At 40.5% G+C, this 20,675-nt stretch overlaps 2 protein-coding genes across 5 annotated transcripts in view; one reads left to right on the top strand and one right to left on the bottom strand.

Moving 5' to 3' along the window:
- Positions 1-19,651, top strand: part of LOC103391748 (aryl hydrocarbon receptor-like) — a 21,654-nt gene extending 2,003 nt beyond the window's left edge. The window contains exons 2-13 of the mRNA XM_025064113.1: positions 649-847; positions 2,988-2,994; positions 6,786-6,815; positions 9,644-9,684; positions 11,705-11,794; positions 12,598-12,730; positions 13,263-13,396; positions 13,679-13,881; positions 13,980-14,089; positions 14,773-14,914; positions 15,002-16,601; positions 17,090-19,651. Coding sequence (XP_024919881.1) covers positions 649-847; positions 2,988-2,994; positions 6,786-6,815; positions 9,644-9,684; positions 11,705-11,794; positions 12,598-12,730; positions 13,263-13,396; positions 13,679-13,881; positions 13,980-14,089; positions 14,773-14,914; positions 15,002-16,601; positions 17,090-17,239 — 2,839 coding nt within the window. The 3' untranslated portion in view covers positions 17,240-19,651. The remainder of the gene's footprint in view (positions 1-648; positions 848-2,987; positions 2,995-6,785; positions 6,816-9,643; positions 9,685-11,704; positions 11,795-12,597; positions 12,731-13,262; positions 13,397-13,678; positions 13,882-13,979; positions 14,090-14,772; positions 14,915-15,001; positions 16,602-17,089) is intronic.
- The window catches only part of phf11 (PHD finger protein 11), a 959,893-nt gene that overhangs the window by 651,693 nt on the left and 287,525 nt on the right, over positions 1-20,675 (bottom strand). The window lies entirely within an intron of this gene.

The raw sequence follows: 20,675 nt of genomic DNA, 5'->3' as shown, positions 1-20,675 counted from the left end.
GTTGCTGTCTTGTTTAAAACACTGAAGCTGTCGTTGCTGTTGTGCCTTCTCTTTACCTTATTCAAATGCATAAAGAAAACATGAAATCACTGAGTGACTGTCGTTTGTGGGTATAAAAAGTATCTGCAGTATAAGGGCTTGTGAATAATTAGGTTTACACACTCCATCCTAGTGTATGAAGGTTTGTAACAATGTAGCTATGAGCTAACCCATGTGGGGTCTAAGGGAACATCCACTTCCTAAACTGCAATGCTACTGAAAAAATAGAGCAAAAGCATCAATACCCCCCCACCCACCCACCCCATCAAACCTGACCCTCACCCTCGAGGCATAGCAGTGTTTAAAAGAGGGGTTAAAGCTAAGAGGTTGCTCAATCAGCAGCAGCTTTTCTAATCCCCAAACTCTTGGAGTCACAAACACCAGACGGTGGGTTTGACTCCAATACCTCCAAAATCTGGGCTAATACTCCTGACATGTTTGCTTTAATCCCAATATTTGGCAACTGGTCTTTTTTAGCTATAATCACATGCTTTAATCCTGAATCCCAAAGTCAGCTTTTCAGCAGTACTGTTGTTTTCACATTCATTATTAGGACATCACATTGTTGAGGTTCTGTTTGTGATCTCCTTCTTCTACACCGATCCTCAGGGTGAAGCTCCCTCCACCTGAAGGAGCCAAGTCCAATCCATCTAAACGCCACAGAGACAGGCTGAATGGGGAACTGGAGCGTCTGGCCAGTCTGCTGCCTTTTCCTGAAGAGGTCACAGCCAGTCTGGACAAACTCTCCATCCTCCGTCTGAGTGTCAGCTACCTGAGGGCCAAGAACTTCTTTTCTGGTAAGTGTACAGTGTCGTAACAGTTCACATTCCCTGCCAACCTCTCTGGGAAACAAGTGTCACTTACAACAGTGCTTTTAAAAGTGGGGGGCGGTATGGGGACCTCAGAAAATTGGAGGGAAGATAAAACACTATATATACATATCTCTCTCTCTATCTCTCTCTCTCTCTCTCTCTCTCTCTATATATATTTTTTTTTTTAATGTACTCTTAATTATAAAACAATTTTTCCACAACTGTACAACAGGTAAACTGAACACACCTCATGTGACAGCTGTAACTTCCGCATGACAATGTGGAACAGTTATAATCTGTGTACACCTTTTGGTTTGTGCCTGTTATTAAACTGCTGTGATCCTCAAGGTAGTATATACCTAGCTAGCGCAAAGTGGACAGATTTCATTGGGAAAATACAGTGCTAAAACAAAAATGTTTGATACTTTTTCTTTTAGCTAAACAAATGTTATAATGATCGAATAGTGAGTAAAAGTAAGAACATGCATTTTAAAAGATTGATGTTTCTTTACATATTTTGTAGCATTGTCCGTGGGTTTGCAAAGTGGGTCTGCGGCCAGAAGCTAATGCTGTTTGAGGGGCCTTGGCATGGAAAAGCTTTATAACCCCTGACTCAAACCACAAAGATTCAAGTGAGATCGCAGAAACTAATTCACCTTAAAATTAACATTCAAGTCAGAGGCAATACCTCAGAACAACAATGTTCCAGATAAAGAATTTGCAACAGTGTGAACACTGTGCTTGTTTCATAGTGAGCAGTTCAGCCTGTTCTGTATTTACACTGGGCATGTTTGGGGGCACAGAGCTCAATCACATCAACTTAAGATAAAGGGAACATCATGGAGGGGGGAGAACCAGCAGTCACAACCTCTATCTTATGACTTCATACCAGAGAAAATTCCTCAATATTTAATCAAGACCTAAATCTACCTACGTGCATGAGTGAAGAAGATTGGGTGGTAGAACGTGTGTGGTTTCCATTAAAACCAGTAGCAGAAGCTTTAGGAGAAGGTTGCATGCCACCAAATGACCTGTGCTGAGTTTCCTCTTCTATGCAGAGCGAAGACATTGTTATTTTAAGCCTTGATCTCTCAAAGAGAATGCTGCAATGCGGCCGTTAGATGCTCTCCAAGCATAAATAATTGAGAAAACCCCCTTTGAGTCTAAAGAATTTATGAAATGGAAGGAAGACAAATGTTTGTTTAAGGCAGCGGCTCCTTTAGAAATGGCTGTTTGGTTTGTGATGGACAGGAAACAGCAACTGCTGATATCAGCGTATGATTTTTTACTGGATTAAGCAAATACATTTTACGCTCCTCTGGCCACTCTTGTTCATATGTCAAAGACACAAAACACAGTCGCTCAGGTGTGAATTATCCTCCGCCATCGCTCACGGTTATTATTTCCATTCTGGAACATATGGCAGAATTTCTTCGGCACAGCTCAACCTGTCAGAGTGAATTATTAATAGTGGACTTTGGAAGCGTTAGGTCAAAGTGGAGCCTACAGACAAAAATCTTTTGTCTAACTGCATTAGCCTACTTCCTGGACAGTCTCTAAGTAATTAACAAGCTCAGGGCTATTGCATTAAGAATATCGGCTCCGTGGAAAGAGGACGCGCTGCGGATCCCTGAGGGATGCTCGTCAGATAACCTCTGTGGCTGTAAGCTGTAATTTGTTGTATGTAAACAACACAAATCCTGCTTGTCATAGGGATCTGCTGGGTGGGTGGTCCACAGAGCCATGACTTAGCTCCAGCACACTCTGGGAACGCTGCCACCACTTAAACACTGCGTTGTTGATCCATTGTTTGAATGTTCTGAGGAAGTGTTAGACACCCCACAGGGCCTGCTTCATTAAGTATTAAAGTGCTTTAGGTTTTCTTTGTGCAGTGCAAAGGTGCTCTTTTCTTCAAGAATACTTCATTTCAGCTTTGTGTGTGTGTGTGTCTCCCCCACAGCCCTCTAAAGTGGCCGACTCTGTTAATCCAACACGGCTGCCATCTTTGTTTTTCACCTGAGACCACAATTGACTTGTGTCTTTTAGCCAATCCGAAGAGAGGGTCATTATCTGTCTTAAACCAATAGAACACTGAGCTCCACCTTCTCTGGGAGTTATCAGTACTGAAGTGTGCAGGTGAACTGTTTATCTGTAACTTATGTAACTCAAATCCTCTTAACAACAAACACAGAGAGAGTTTTTCTTTGTTATTGGATTTGTTATTTGGATTATTTTTGGAAGAAAACCCCTTAACGATTCTTACAGATATTACCTAATGATGCTAATATCGGGCCGATAATATTGCAAATCCAAATAATATTTGACCTCATTAATATTATGTAGGGAAGTCAGATAACATTTGCCGACTGATATCAATGCAACAATGTAATGTTTTACATATCAGTGTCAGTTTTCCTTACAACAATAAAAACATGATAAATAATGGATAGCTTGGATATCATGAAAATGTAAAAGTGAATGCGTGTGAGACGCTTATCGGTGCACGATTGATGATGTCATCAAACCATGCTGTGAGGCTTCACAACGAGCTTCTCCAATAGATGCCATATGCGTGTGGTTTGAAGTTATGTGGTTAGTGAAGATTGAATGACCCAGTGTTGTTTATCTATTAACACACATCTCACTCACTTTAACTCATGATTTTTCTTCTCATTAAATGTTATCTCCCTTGTTCTTGCCTTTGGCTGCTGCTCTTTGGTCCTTGCTGCTCTATTTTGGTTTGCTGGTCCCATGCAGTTCCCCGTTTTTAAGAGTTAGTTTTAAGAGCAGCACAACTAAAATTAAAACACTGCTGAGGTGACAGCTGTTATGTAATGGTTACTCTGCTCTGATGCGTGTCAGATGGTCTGTGATCTGAGCTTCCGCTCACTCTGCAGCCGCTGGGTTTATATACAGTGACTACATGACTGATGCGGTTTCATCCTGCAGGAGGAGGGCAGCAGATGAAATGATGATGAATCCTGTGGTGTTTTTGTAACTTTTGTAGCTGCGTGGTTGTTATAAAAGTGAACTCACCCTCTTTGAAAGATCATTGTAAACACAGATGGAGATTAGGAGAAATAATCCCTGTGGACTACAGTTGATTCTCTTGTGTGGTTCAACATTTGCTTTTTAGCTCTAATGGCTGATGTAGATTGTCGAGTCATGTGTGTGAGAAATGTACGTAGCTGCCACTGGTGTTGGGTACAGTTTTAAACTTTTTCTCTCTTTTGCTATTTGTTATGTGGCCCTTTATAAGTCGATGACAGATGTGAGCTAGTGAAGGAAAAACAGTCTTTTTTTTGTCATTTACCCATCTAAACAGATCTTTTGTTCAAATGCTGCTTGAGAAATTCTCGTTGGATATCAAACCAACACAGATGCGAAGCAGTTCACACATTTCCACCAAGGTAAATTCACTGATTTCTTTATTACAGTATACAGCAGGGGTTCTCCTTTGCAAACTAACAGACAATGCTACATAATATGTAAAGAAAGATCAACTTTTTAAATGTGTTTTATACTGTATTTTCTAACTTTTATTCCCTATTATATTCAGTAGTTAGTTCCTACGTATTTCGCAGCACCACCCTCCATGGCAGGACTGCTGGCCTCATTTTCTCATTCTCTCTATTTCTTCTCAAAAACCTGCTCATTTTGCGCTTGCTAGCTACACTCTAGCTTGAGTAACAGAGCAGTTTGATAATAGGTGCAAACCGAGCAGTCTACACTATTATGACATTGTCATGCTGAAGTTGCAGCTGTCACATGAAGTTTTTATGTGTTCTACAGTTCAGGACAGATGATAATATATTTAAAAAAATAATAATCTAATAATAATTCGATTTTTTTTCCTATTTTCTCCTCTCCTGGTGGCCCCCGAGGGACCACAGCGCCAACTTTAAAAAAACACACATAGTTACATTACCAAACCATTATGCAAGCCCCAATGACTTAGAGTAAATGCATAAAAAATGAATTATGAAAAAGCCTAATCTGCTGCTAATAGACTACAGCAGAGTTGATGTAAACATGAAGTCAGTATGTACCATTTCACTGACTGAGCAGTAATTTGATGGAAAATTCGCTTCAAAAACTCTCTTGTTTCTTCCCTTGTAAACCAATGTTCTGACAAGCGATGAGGCAGAATTCAACATCACTCATGGTATATCTTTATACCTGAGTTTAATGCAGCTGATGTTTACACATTGTTGACTTGACAATTACAGCAGTGGCACACAACTGGGAGTTTTCTGTAATTCAGTTGTTTCTCTTTAACCATCTAAACCGCTGTTCTGGGATTGGTTATGTAAGCTGTGTATTGCTGCAAAAGGCACGTGACATGCCATGATGTCCATCTTTGTTTCGGCTCAGTAGCGAGGATGATGATTTGTAAACTGAAATGAGGCCGAAACCCCTTCCCCCACCTTCCGGCTGTCCCTCAATCTGCCTGGAAATGACAAAGCAAAGCTGCGTGGGCGACGTGATCAGCAGTGGGTCACCCCGCCATGACTATGCCCTCTTCCCCTCCTCCTCCTGGTCCATCTTTCTCCTCATCCTTCCCTCGACATGGCTTAACCCCCACCCCCTAGTCCCTGCTGATCACGATACGAGTACTGACAGGAATGCAGGCGACCAAAGGCAAAACCTCTTAATCGGGAGTAACCCTCACCTTCACCCCTCCTTCCTACCTTACCCCACTTAAATCCCATCAGTCTTCACCACCTCATAAGCAAATATGCAACCACGTGATTTAAACAGAAAACACTCAGAACACACGTAAGCAGCAGCAGCACAGGGTTCGTGCTTTCGCTCGCATTAGTGAGGCCGTGTTCATGTTCAGGGCCTGTGTGTAAGTGTGATTGTGTGTATGTGTGTCTGTTGCGTGCATCCATGTGTATGTTAGTAGTTGTGGGGGTGGTACATGTACATCGCGTGTTCATTTACTGTGGTGCTCAGTGGTGATGGCGGCGCTGGGAGAGAGTTGACTGAGTTGAAATATTCTATATTTACTCACTGATGCTGCCATTAACACTCAGGCAGTATAATTAACATACATTAACAGTTGTGTTTGTGCACTGTGTTCTGCCACAGACAGGCTGTGTTTTTACATGATATGAAAAGCTGGCTGCAGACAATTAATAGAGACACAGCTATAGTGTTGCATGTTAAAGGTGAAAATCATGGACCTCAAACTGCCGACCATTGGCCAAAACTGGCCAACAAACCATCCAAGTGCATCCCACAACTAGATGTCTTTTAGTTGTTGTAATACGACCAGTGGAAACAACCCCCATGGTCATTCGTTCATGCATTGTTTAGGTCCTATGGCCTGGTTTAATTTTCTGACATCCTCTTTTTGCAGCTACTACGGTGTTAACATTAAGATCATTGAGGGTTACTTTTATTTCCACCTCATAGAAACAGCGTGAAATGTTTTTTCCCAAATCAGCTACTCTAGTTTTGGGCTGATCTTGAGCCAAACTATATACTGTATACAGCAAAATTGCCTCCAGCTGTTATTAGACATAAACTTTGCATGAACTCTGAAATGCTGAAGTTTGAAGTTCAGATGCAGTATTTCTGGGGCAGAATATTTTGTTTTAGATCATTCAGGCATTGCTTCAACTCCTCCACCTTCAACTCAGCCATTTAATTTGCCATTAGACAGAGCCAGGGTCTCTGCACCATACATCATAGCAGGTCTCACTACTGTACTGTAAACCCTTCCTTCAACCCTTCAGCTTTGCTGCTATTTAACATATTTATGTATTTAATTCCAATTTGAATTTATTAATGACATATAAGAGTAATTATGTGTTTATTTATTTAATGTTGGCACTTTCAGTCCTCCATATTAATCATCATAACATTTGGTGAAGTGAAAGAAGGAGAATGAAGAAAGGGAGAATAAATAACAAAACTGAATATGAGCCAAGCCCAGCTCACAAGTGGCTTACAACTGTATCAGCCGTGACAGGGACAGTTATTCTCTGTTTTCCTTTTAATCTTTACCACCTGTGGTTTGAATCTATTTTGGCCCAGATCCAAAACAAACCACATGGATTCCACTTCCCCTCCACTACATAACCAACTCAGCGCCATGTGGGAGTAGGCGTGCCCTTTCACATCATCGCACCATCAGCTCCAGCACAGCCGTGGGCAGCCTCTGTCCATAGTGGACCTGATTGCTCTGCCCACTCCCCCCTCCCCCTCTACCCTTTCCTTTCCACCTCAGGAGCTTAATATGCTGGGTTAATGCCATCCAAATATAGCACAGTTTCATGATTCAGACTCCTGCCTTTGTTAACACCATGCGACCTGACAGAAACAGAGACCTGCAATATGTGATGTAAACAAAGGAATAAACAAAAGTTTCAATGTTTGCTTTAATCCTGTGTTTACCAAACCATTATGAGCCATGGCATACATTTTACATAAGAAGACCCCTCAGCACACAACAAAAATGTCACAGAAACATATGTATTGTAATATTATGATCTTGTAGTTTCAGTGTACACAGTTTAGTTGAATACAACACTGATATAGGAAGGAATTGAAGAAAGAAAATCTGCTCTTTTTTATTTTATATAGCCATATGCTGCTTCTTAGTGGAATAATAATATTTAATTTGCCTCTCACAGTTGCAACGACAGACAAATACAAATTATTTGTAGTAAACAAATAACAGTTGTCATAAATTGGATAATTTCCAAGGTGCATGATTTTTTATAGAAATAGTCATTTTATTAACCATGCATTTAAGGATTAAAACTAAAAGACATTTAAAATATATAACAATACATTTTATAGTATATATATATATATACATATATATATGTAATTTTATTATACATATGTAAAGTAGCAGAACGTACAGTTGAAATTTGAAGATAGCTCTGTAATTTTAGAGCCTTGTCTACATGGGTGCAGAAGCAGTGAAAATGAACTTGTTAAACAGAGGCAAAGGGTGTTCTCAGTGCACAATGAGGTCAGAGTCACTGATCTGTCCATGTCAAATAACGTCAATGCAACGTTGTGACGTTTACAATTGTTGACCATTAACTTTTGGCTTAGATCAATGTATGCCGAAGCCACACTGGTTTGGCTGGGAAACGCCCACAGCAGCAGCATTCCTTTTCTACTACATCTACATGTGATGTGATGGCAGTGGGAATAAGTGCTGTCTTCATTATGTGTCCACTGAAGCCTGATAACAAGATCTGCTCTTTGTCCTCCTCTGGCTTCACCACGTTGGCCTTCTTTTTACTGGCTGGATTACAGAACTGATGACGCTGCTACTGCTGCTGCTGCTGCTGCTTCTGTCTGCATACAGTACTGCACCTGCACTGTGTGTCGTTGACATTAAAAGAGGAAACAGAAAGTTTTTTTTCAAATAAAGAAAATTGAAAAATACTTACAATATTATAGTAAATAGTAAAGTTAAAAAAAATATATCACATAAAACCATGTGAAAACCAGTGCAGATGATTTAATCCAACTATATGCATTTATAGTCCAATTGATTTTTGTTAATACGGGACATAGACGTCAAGGTGTGACACCAGAGAAAAGTCTAAAACATGAACCAGTTGATTGTTTTGTCACCACCTTGTTGAGCTCTGCTCAACACCAATGTTTGTGGGTCACAAACGTTCCTCTTAACACACCCACCATATGTGAGTCAGATCTCCCTTCAGTTGCCACGGATTATGTCACACACCCTAAAAGATGATCCCTGATGTCTGTATGGGAATAAGGTCAGGGGGTGTCCATCCAAAGTCCCTTCTCATGTGAAGATACAGCCCACCTCGAGCTTGCACACAAAGCCCATATGCTCCACGGGGTCTGCTCTGACACTCATGACAAGGCCCCGCCCCTCCAATGGACTTCTTGTTAACCTGCATCGCCGACAACAAAAGACCTAACCCAGAACCCCGCTTGGCCATCATGTTATACTTCACCTTTAGGGTCAGAGGTCTTCATGGGTCACAGCGCGGTGCTCCTGCAGGGGTCAGAGATCAATGTTCCTGACCACTGCACTCATTCTCATGACATCATTACACCTCATTATCTCACACCTTAAACTGAGAAAATGTGACGGTTAAAATTAGCTGTGACCATCAATACAGTGTTTTATAGTCAGCTGACCTGCATGTGTTTGAGCTAAAAACGAAATAAAAAAAGATTTTCTGTTATGGTTACAACTGCATAGAGAGACAAACCTGATACAAAAATGTGTTGACAAGATCAGAATGATTGCGATCAGTCCAAAGACTGGCTTTGAAACCAAGGAAACATTTTGTAAATAATTAATCCTCAAAGTAAATAAAATAAATAATAAACCTATACGTTTCAATGACAGAGACTTCTTGATTAGTTTTTCATTTTTTTGGCTAACTTTTAGTTATTTTTAAATTTACCTTCCTCTATCTCTTGGTTAAACTTCTGGCTGACTTGTAACTTCATATATAATATCTATATAAAATTATACCTGGTTTATGTCGCCCCTTTTCTTTTGAGATAATATTTTAACACAATTGATTTATAATTATAATAATTAAAATTTTGATTGTCTTTAACTTCTAACAACTATCTGTTATCCTTTGGCTAAAATCTATGCATTGGCTAACGTTGTAGAAAACTTTTCTGCTAAATCAACTTTTCTCAGCTAAGCTTTATCTCAGTTGTCACCCCCCCCCCCCCCCCCCCCCCCCCCCCCCCCCCGCCCCCCCCCCTCCCCCTCCCCCCTCCCCCCCCCCCACATGATGACGACTTCAAAACATCAAAAGGTTCAGAGGCCAGGATTCTTGAAGGTGAAATGCTGCTGCAGGTGAGTGCTGGGACATCTCTTATTTCACTTCCAATGTTTTATTATTGAATTAATTTAAATATGAGGTTTATATACAGATGAAGGTGATGAAATCCCTAGTGGTGAAAGTACAGTGAGTGTGGGGAGGGTTAATTTGACTGATTTTAATTAATCACTTAGACGTGTTTGTTTGCAAACAGGAGGCCAAAACCATTTTAGGCCAATGGGATAAGAGGCTCAGGTTAGATTGTAGGTCTGACTGCTGGACACTCATCAGCAGCAGTCAGGAGTTCTGAACAATAATGTCAAGGCCTTCCAGCCGGCCCAGAGTTATGTTAGTGATTTGAGTGATTGGATTGGATGGTCAGAGAACGCACTTGAATCTAGGAAACTTCACCTAGTGACTTGCTTATTAAGTTTTCACTGTGTTCACTGCTTCTGTTGAGTGGATAATCTCACCCTGAAGCATATTAAAACATATGCTGTGTGTCTAATAAAGACATTATTATATGTGTTATTTGACTTTGTTAGTTATAAAACAAAATTATGTTAGGGTTATGGTTGGGGTGTTAAAGCCTAAGGTTTAAGGTCAAACTTTAAACACATTTCAAAGTCTGGTAAGTGCAACAGCAGATGAATTCAAACAGCCCAAATAGTCACCTAATTGGGTATAACTGACAAAAAGTCATAGTGTACCATTTGTCTGCCTCTATTCCCTCCTGTCTGGCTCTTCTGTGTAATCAGTGTCATCACCTGTTCTCTGTGATTACCTGTTCGATAGTCTCATTTGTTTCACCTGCCTCTCTTGGGATACGTTTACTCACTCTGTCAAACACACAAACTCAGTTTGTTTTTGCTTGTATGATGAGCCATTGCATGTTGTTCTTTGTTTCTGCGTGTGGTCTATTGCTTTCTGCTCTCATTTCTCCTTGGTTCCTGCCTGGTCTGCATTTCTTTGTTTTCCTGTGGATTGCCTAGCTGGAGGTTTTAAAGTTTGGACTTTTGGAAGTAAACTTTCTGCAACTGATGGTTGTTTCTCCAGTACTGTATGAACCTTTTTTTGTAAATGACGAGATAAGAGGAAAATCTTTTTTCCTCTCAAAGGGAAAAAGCCCCTTTAAAAGATGTTCATTAGATTTTGCAGTAGAAACAGAGATCAGGGAGAAAAAATATCCTGCTTCATGTCAGTGTTTCCTCCATCTGTACTTAACTGTATGTGATTGGGTAGAGCGTGAACTCAGTGGTCGGCAGTTCTTTTTGGATTCATAGATTTTCCAGTCCAGTTCCTCACAATGTGCTCCATACTGACATACCAACAGAGGAGAAGAAACTGCCCGATCGTCATTCCCGGACCCTGGCGGGGAATAGGGTTTCATTATTATGATAAGGGCACATTTCCTCCAGCTTGTTAGTAATGAGAAATGAAAGCTCATTTGTAGCAATGGACTCAGTCAGGGCGTAGCGGTTCCACAGGGGGCCTGGGGTTGATGATGAAGAAGGACCGTAAGGTGGAGAAAGAACCAAGAGGCAGAGTCCTAATAAAATAATGTACTCAGAATAGAGACGAGTGGACATGGTTAATGCTGCTGCTATGACAGAGTAATCTTCCTCATCAACATGCCTTTACCGAATGAAAGCAAAGCCGTCTTTGTCATACAGCACGGCATGAATATGTATTCATCCACTCTCTTCGCCACCTAGTGCCTGTGCAAAATGTGTTCTAAAGTTGTACGTCTGAATAAAATTATCAATATATTTATGGGAGATGGCAACGTAACCACAAAAAGCTGTTGTTGAGGATGTTATTTACTAAGAACGCTCTGTATTTTATGACAGATAATTGCTCTGTAATTGTACTGTACAGCCAAATCTGCACAGAAGAAAAAGGGACAGCATTTTCTTACCTCAAGAAAAGAAAATTACTGGCGAGGTTTTTTGCCCACAGACCATTACTACTTTGTTATATCATAACAAAGTGCAAGTGTTTATTCAACAACAAAGTTGTGTTTTATAACCAGAAGTAACTGTTTTGAACTTACAGGCTCTGAATGGATTCATCCTGGTCATCACTGCCAGTGGAACCATCTTCTACTCCTCTCACACCATTCAGGACTACCTGGGATTTCATCAGGTAAGATAGTAATAACAGCCTCTGTCTATAAACCTCTATCACCATCATGAAGTTCCAATATGAACCATCTTCTCAAAAACATATGAAAGGACTGATTCCTGCAACTGTACTAATTGAAAGGAGTGCTCGGATCATCTAAGATGTGGACTAGGAAGACATTGACCTGGGACAACTTCACTTCATCAACTGTCCACAGCTGATTAAATACATTGTGTTGAAGGAGCATGGGGTCTAGACAGAGTGAAAATTAAGCTGGTGTTCGTCACATGTCAGTCATCATGCTTAAATAGTCCAACTAATGTTTCAGCTCTTGGCCCAGTAGCACTAGCAAAAACCAACATTTAAGCACCTTAGCAAACAAACAGACTGTACACAACTAAACCTAAGTTAAGTCTTAATCCTGAATTTCCTTGAGCTTGAGTAGAGATGCTCTTGCAAGCTTTCACCTATGGTTGGCTCTATTGTATTTCAGTTATGTTAACTGTTCACTCTGAATTGTTGTTTGTTTTTGTTTGTGGCACTCACCTAATGACTGATGGGATTGGCCTCAGCCCACGCTAACCTTGAAAAAGGATGAAGTGTAGAGATGTGATCATCAGCTGGCAGGCAAACCATCCAATCAAGCCCATGACTGGATTAGAAAATAAACATCACGTAGTCATTTTAGACATCATTCCATTTTATTTAAGTGTCCAGCCCCAGAAGAGTCTGGCCCACAGCTCATATTCTGCATCACTAGTATTTGAGAAGTTACCTTAGATACCACTGCAATATGGAAAATAATAGTTCATTCTTCTTCTCAGACTGATGTCATGCACCAGAGTGTGTATGAACTTGTCCACACCGAAGACCAACAGGAACTCAGGAGGAACCTACACTGGGCTTTGAACCCACCTCCTGTCGCTGCAGCTGCTGGTAATCAGGACTCTCCACAGGGTAAGTGTTCTGACCCTTTAAATGGACTTACGAGAACTGATTAAACCCTATCTGAATCAGAAACATCCAGTTTATTGCTTTATGAAACCACATAAAGGTCATCAACAATTGGGCAGAAATCATTTGATTCATTGCAAATAGTGCAACACAACAAATATGAATCTCCTGAGTATCAATACAATGACACTTGTTTGAGTAGTAAACAGCACTGTAGGCTCAGTTTATGCATAAGACTGTAAAACCATCCTGAGGTCAGGTCACATGACCCTGAAATCCCCACTGTGGCTTTTCAGGTGAAGTGGTCCATGATCTGTATTTGTATTTTAAGATGCTTATGGCAGTTGTTCGGCTTCTGAGCAGTGTGAAGTCTAAGAACTAAGGTCACAACATTCTTTGACGTATGTTGTGACTTCTCCAAAAGATGATTTCACCTCAAAAATATATATATTATAATTTGTTGTTGGAAAAAATTATTGTTCCAAGAGTCAAAATTTTAACCAACTCCCAATTTTCTTACACTTTTTAACCTCAGAGATAGAGGCTGAGAGCAGCACATCAATAGTCACCTACAAACCTGAACAGCTTCCCCCAGAGAATTCGTCCTTCCTTGAGAGAAGTTTTATGTGTCGTTTTCGATGTCTGCTGGACAACTCTTCAGGCTTTCTGGTATGTTTCATCTATTTATCATCTCCCAAAACATTAAAAACACCAAATAGAAAGACACCTACCTCCAGTCGAGAGTATAGTTTTTGGTATGAGCTCCTCAAGTTCCTCAAACCTTTTTGGCTTGTTCTGCCGGCACAGCAAAAACATGGAGAATATTTTTTATCAATTATGCAGGTAATCAAGTTTTTTATAGAAATCTTTAAGACATATTTACATTATTACATCTGGAGAAAATGTATAATAAACAGGTATTGTTTAAAAGTCATTTCTGAAACCTTTCAGGCACTAAACATCCAGGGCAGACTGAAGTTTCTTCATGGTCAGCACAATCGACAGGAGAATGGAGGAAAGGTTCCCTCACAGCTGGCTCTGTTTGCTATCGCCACTCCTCTGCAGCCTCCGTCCATTTTGGAGATCAGGACCAAGAACATGATCTTCAGAACCAAACACAAACTGGATTTCACACCAATGGCTTGTGATGCAAAGTAATAAACTGACAGGGACTTGACTGTAGTTCAAGCAGAGATACAAAATTACAACAACAACCAATTAACAATTAACTTACTAATGTTTTTTTGCACAGGGGGAAGATAGTGCTGGGTTACACAGAGGCTGAACTGCGAGTACGTGGTTCTGGCTACCAGTTCATTCATGCAGCGGATATGTTGCACTGTGCAGAAAATCACGTTAGAAGTAAGTTGTGTCACCACAAAGATTTTTTTATCATCTTGCTCTTACATCCTTTAATAAAAGTGTAGAAGCTACAAATATTCCAAGTCCTAGAACATGATTTAAAGACTTGATAAGAATGATATCTAAACCTCAAAGTAGTTTCTAAGGATCATTGTATGTATTATGAAACAGGTTTGTCACATTATTTTCAGTATAAATGACCTTGACAAGGAGATCTGGTCAGAGAGTTCAGACAGCTTTTATAAATAATCCTGCGGGATTACACAGCAGGTTAAGCCAAGCTGCAGAGCTACCAGAAAATAGGATAGTGCCCGCAAATCCCCGTGCATGAGCAAAACATGAGAGATGATCCATGCGGCAGTAATGAAAACAAACATTTCAGAGGTCTGGTGTGTCACTGTCACTAGAGCACCGGGGTTAGTTTGGTTTTACTATCATTCTTAAATCTGTTCTGCATTAATTAATATCACAGCAGTGTTAGCACCCATAACAACCATGATGTTAGCAAAACACAACTACGATATTAGCATTAAAAAACAACTATGATGTTAGCTTACATTTGTCAGACATTTTGATACTAACTGAACTGAAAATGTGATGTCAGATAACAGTCCACACCTTGAGAGACTCTTTGAACTGACATTGACCCTAACTATAACTGTGTTTTTCTTCGATGATTGTAGTGATGAAGACCGGAGAGAGTGGTCTCACTGTGTTCAGGCTCCTTACCAAGGAGAACCACTGGAAATGGGTCCAGGCCAATGCTAGACTGGTGTACAAGAATGGGAAACCAGACTACATCATTGCCACCCAGAGACCACTCCTGTACGATTCTGTTTCTTTAACCTTTTTGTTTTTCAAGTTGTTTTGACGATTATCGCCTGATAAAAGCCATCTTTTCTCATTTAATAGGGATGAAGAGGGAGGAGAACATCTGCGGAAGAGGTCCATGCATCTGCCCTTCACGTACGCTACAGGGGAGGCTCTGCTCTACCAGTCGGCTCATCCTATCCCAGGGTTTGGAGAAACAAGCCATGACAAAAATGGCATGAAGTCAAAAAAGAGTAGGACTGAAAGGCTGCTGAGGGATGGTCTGGACCCTGGTTCACTACTGGGGGCACTTATGAGTCAAGATGAGTCTGTGTATGTTTGTCAGCCTGCCCTGGAGCCCAAAATGTCCTTTCACAATAGCTTCTTTGAACAAATGGGCTTCTCCAACCCTGAACAGTCCAGTTTGCACAACAGCTGGGATGAACCAAACAGTGCAGTGCTGGGATCAAACATTACAGAGCCAAACATCAGCTTTGATCCACTGTTGGCAACACTAGACTCTCTCTCCCTGGAAAGCCAGGGTGTGGTGGATGCGCAAGATGGAAGTTGTTCTAACGGTGAGCTGTTCGGTGCGCTGGAAGGGTTGGGCCTGACTGCAGAAGACCTGGAGCTGCTGCTGCTGGATGAGCGGATGATCAGAGTGGAGATGGACCTCGAACGTGTGCCCACTTTAGATGACCTGCTCACCAACGATGAGATCCTTTCATATATTTATGACTCATTGGAAGGAAAAGCTGAGTCTGCAGAGAATGGAGGACACGTGCCTAACAGCACTGCCCCAGTGACAGTCACCACAACGTCCCTTCCAGAGAGTATTCCTAACAATAACAGTAACATTCAAATGCAGCAGCCTCACCACAGGCCTCCTCTGGTTGGACAGTCTCCGATACTACAGCTGTCCCAACAGATGCAACAACATCTCAACATGCGGACAAGTAAAATGGTACAGGACTGGGGCCAGCAGAGCGACCATTTGACCAACACTATAGCCCATAGGGAGCTGCAGGGACAAGGCCAACCTATTGCTAATGGACAGTGGTCGACTCAAGACATTCCAGCCACTGTAGACATAGGGTTGAAACACTGCAACACCCAACAGACTCTTTTTAATGGAAAGGACTCTAAACTTGAACACCAGCAGTTAAGACATCGACCATACTTTCAGCATCAGCAGCAGCCCAGGATGCAAAACCAGCTCCCACAGCAGGACCATGTCACCCATAATGCAGCTCACCTTAACGGGGTGTGTGGTATTTCCAGCGCAGAGCATTCAGCTGGTAGATCACAGTGGCAGGACTATGGATTTAATGAAAGTCTGTGCAGCAACTCTTGCCTTGACAACAGCCAAAAACCTATAATAAGTACCTCAGTAAGTTCTTGCAGGGATTACAGTGTACCTGGTATCCAAAATACAGAGTACTCTCTCAATGGAAGCAGTATGTTTGGAAGAAACAGGCAACACCATGTGGCCGAGTGTGCGGTCCCTTCCTACCAGGGAATGACCCACCAACGGCTGCAGGACCAGTTCTCAGTTCCTATAGCCCAGGTCATCTCTGAACTGTCACAGTGCCCTCCCCCCAACACTTCCCTGGAGCAGATTCTAGGAGTGGGCAAGTCCTGTCAGCAGCTAGACCACTACGGCATGGTAACCATGGAAATCCCAGATCCCAACCATAGCAAGGTAAGTCTATGAAGACATTTTTGTACTATCAGCATACCAGTTAGAGCAGTGGTCTCTAACCTCTTTTGGCCTGTGACCCCATTTTGACATCACACATTTCTGGCATCCCCAGAGACAATTTTATTTCTATAATAGGTTCATTTGTTGTTATGCTGTGTTGCAAATACAGAGTGGACAGATTAGTGCACAACATTACATTTATTTCCCCGATCACATGTACAATTTGACAAACCTGTTTATAAAAGGCAGGAAAATAATACTGAACAAACAATGAGTTATGAATAAAGAGTTACTGCAGCACAGATTCCATTATAGTGCTTTAGTTTCAGCTTCAGTTTATCCAGTATTTTGTGTATTATTATTGTCTCTCCTCCAACCTGACCAACCAGTCATTTATCCATTGATCTTTTATATTTTAGTTTTTTAGTCTTTTTGTCTTCATCTATTAACTATTAATATTCTAATATACCACTGTTTCAATTGTGCAGATAGAAAATGGCTGCATCCTGAACACTGCATACCCAGGAGGCTGCGCTCTACCCAACGGCAATGGAGCAACGCCCTCTGCTGTTCAAATGCCCGGACCTGACACGTTGTCCAGCCTCCCTGATCCACCAGCCACAGGTTTCTACCTTTGACCTTCTGACCTTCTGATTTTGTACAGACAGCTGAGAACCACACATGACTGGAGCAGCCTTATAAACAACAGCACATTGTAACAGATGAGTACAAGAAACACTGATTCCCTTAAATTTTCATCAGATTCTTGTTTTTTCTTCGGAACAGAAGACAATCATCGTCTTCTCTTCTAACTTAGATCATATGAATCCACCGTTTACAGTAACACAGTCAAGATGCTGATTTCATTTTATTTAACACAGAGTAAAAAGACTTGAGCCGAGTATTCCAGAAACCATGTGAAGAACAATACAGTTCATACAGTAAAGACATGTTAGATATTTTTTATTAGGAATGAATTCTAATTGTAAAGTATTCCAACTCGAGTGGGATAATTTAATTGATTAGAGAAAACTGAGGTGTCGCTGCAGAATTTACCCTGAAATGCAAAACATTATGTAAGTCACATGGTAACTATCATGGCCATTTGATTAGAGTCTTAGCTGTCAGTTGGAAAAAATCTTCCCTTGCTTTGTATGTGAGTTCACAGCCGTCAGCATCTGTAAACCTTCAGGTTAATTTTAACAGCACTGTTAGTTTTTCTTTTTCATCATGGAACAGAATGTAAGTCTTTTATTCCTCCATTTATTTCCCTCCCTGGACATTTTTTTCTTGTCACCAATGAGATTCTGTCATAAATGTTTTATTATGACTAGTATAATATCCTGCACTTTATTTCAAAACACACATTTGAACAGATCTTTTTTTTTCTGTGCGGGGGCTGATGATGTTAATGTATTTCTTCTGCTGAGGTTCATTTCATGTGATGCTGTTTTAAATGTTCTCACGGGAACACTGTGATCATTTTACAACTCGCTTTACTTGAAATAATATTTTCAGTACTACAGTATTTGTTATGCTAATGTTGACAACCATGGAGCTCAGGATGAGTTTATTGTCCTTTTTTTCATTGACTTTGACTTGAGTAGGAGAAAAGTTTACGTTGTTTTTACAGTACTGTGTTTCTTCATGTACTTCAGGGGAACTGTGTATGATTCTAATTTTTCTGAAGCTCCGACTCTGTTTGAGTTTTGAACAGGAATTACTGCTGAATGTGACTGGATGAAGATCAAACTGTGTGTGAGTTTGCTCTCCTTACACTGTTAGAATGCATTATGATTCAGTTTTTCCATTTTATATTACAGGATGATGAACAGATATTATGACCTTGTTACTCGTGTCCCATAACCACAGAAATGACCGTATTTGAAGGAAATAAATCTACGGCATCTATTCTGTGAGTGCAGGGATTTTTAAATGCAGCTGTTGTTGTTGAGATCACATGTGTACTGTATAATGCAGCAGTATGAATCTGAATCATCAATATGGACACATTCAAACCGTATATCACCTAATAAAGGAGCACTAGCTTTTTCAAAGGGCGTTCCTTAGTGCATTACTGTACCTTTTACCACTTGGCTGCTGACGACAATACATATACAAATATACATTTAATGAAAATATAAAATCAGCCATGTCTGGGCATGTTTGGTTCAGGTTGGGACAAAGGTTGGGACAAAGGCTCATTTTGACAAACATTTACTTTAAGGCACAACACCGTTTGTTTTACATTTTATCAGGTTGCATTACGTAAGATCTTGTACCGGATACAGAACATAAACCAAATGTGAAAACAATATATCTGTACTGAGAGAACACAGCTCTGAATGTTTCTTGTACAAAGTAAAGTCATTTATCTGAGGGGGGATCAAAAGAATTGCTGAAAAGAGATTTCCATTTTCTTGTTGAAACAATGTTTGTATACTGTTATTTGAATTAGTAGTCGCTGGATGTTTTATGTTCAGATGTGAAAATCAAAAACGTGGTTTGAATTGCATTTTCGCTTTTTTCTACAGCAGAATTGTTTGTTATATATGATATGGGTGATGTGACGTTTAAAAAAAGTGTGAATTTAAAAAAAGAGCAAGTGTATAAAAAGGACAAATCAGCATTGAATTGTCTTACAGTAGTTTTACGTCACTATCAAGCACTGTTTTTCTTTTTCTTTTTTTTCTTTTTTTGTAAATATTCTGACCACCACACACCTGAATCTGTGACGACCTGAAACGGTGCCATACTGCTGAGATACTGACAATGGAGAAAGTATTTTACTTTGCCGTCTGTGTAGCCACTGTACTGTTAACAAGGACAGAGGTGTTAATGTTGTAGACTGGACCCATGTCCTCTGACTTGACTGCTTGTTTCAAATGTATAAAGGTTTTTCTTCTTTTACCTTTGAAATAAAGGATTTCTCTAATCACATGGAGAAGTGTTGTCAAAATTCATCCAAACTTTTTAAAGTGTAGAGACTTGAGACAACATTTTAATCCAGATTTTATCATTTCGTTTTAATCATTTTATGATTACTTTATTGCCTGCCATTCAATTTTTTTTTTATTATATTGTTTACTTGTGATATTCTTGTTATTGAACTGGAAAGATGATCCAAAACTGTACTGATCTAATTCCTACTGTCATTTTAACTGTCAGAGTGAAACAGGGAAGTGTCACTTTGAGTCTCTAGAGGGCAGCAGTGAGGCTCGGTTGTGGTTAAAGAAGTCACAGTCCCTGTTTCTGCAAAGACACGCGTTGACGTATTGTTTTCCAAACAGGGGAGGACAGAAAGGGGGGACAATGAGACCGACTGCAGCCTGGGGGACATTGTCACAGACAGGCGGAGGCTGCAGACACATTTAGGAGAATAACCAAATGGTCTGAGTCCAAGTGAAGTCTGTGGAGAAAGAAACTAGTGCTGCAGCTGTCACCACAGTTGGTAACACTGTGGTTTCCATGGAGGGAAACAGAGCAGAGAAAAAAGGGGAAAGAAAGCCCTGAGATGAAGAACGAGAAGAACAGGCAGCATCCTGGTTGACATATAATTCAACAATGACAGTGTTCCATCTGTCCACTGTCTTGTAGGTGAGACTATTTTTATGGCAAAACAGAAATAAAATATTCTGAGGTCACTGCATTTAGTCGTCAAATTTGGTTTATTTAAAATTTGATATGGAGTATGCAAGGGATAATAATAATAATAATAATAATAATAATAATATAATGCTGCTTTACTGAACCGTGAGTTGTTTCTGGAAGTTCTTGACTGACAGTCACACAGAGGTGTGACGTCAGTGGTAACAAACACGTGGGTAGATCAACAAGGCAGAACATGGAGACATGCAGAGAGCAGGAGTATGGAGCGTTTAATGCTTGAAGTACCGACATTGCTTTGAGTGTGACTCTGTAAAAAAAAAAAGAAAGAAGGTAAAAAACATTCGTGTCCGCTGTACACTCAAACTTCAATCTACAGCGAAGAATGACAGCTTAAATTTCAGCAGGCATCTAGCAGGTCGCCCTCAGGAATGTGACAGGAAGTCATTGAGAACCCACCGGACGGCC

The sequence above is a fragment of the Cynoglossus semilaevis genome, chromosome 16 (assembly GCF_000523025.1).
Source record: "Cynoglossus semilaevis isolate Cse_v1.0 chromosome 16, Cse_v1.0, whole genome shotgun sequence".
In the NCBI taxonomy this organism is placed as follows: Eukaryota; Metazoa; Chordata; class Actinopteri; order Pleuronectiformes; family Cynoglossidae; genus Cynoglossus; species Cynoglossus semilaevis.
This window is presented reverse-complemented; position numbering and strand designations above follow the sequence as displayed.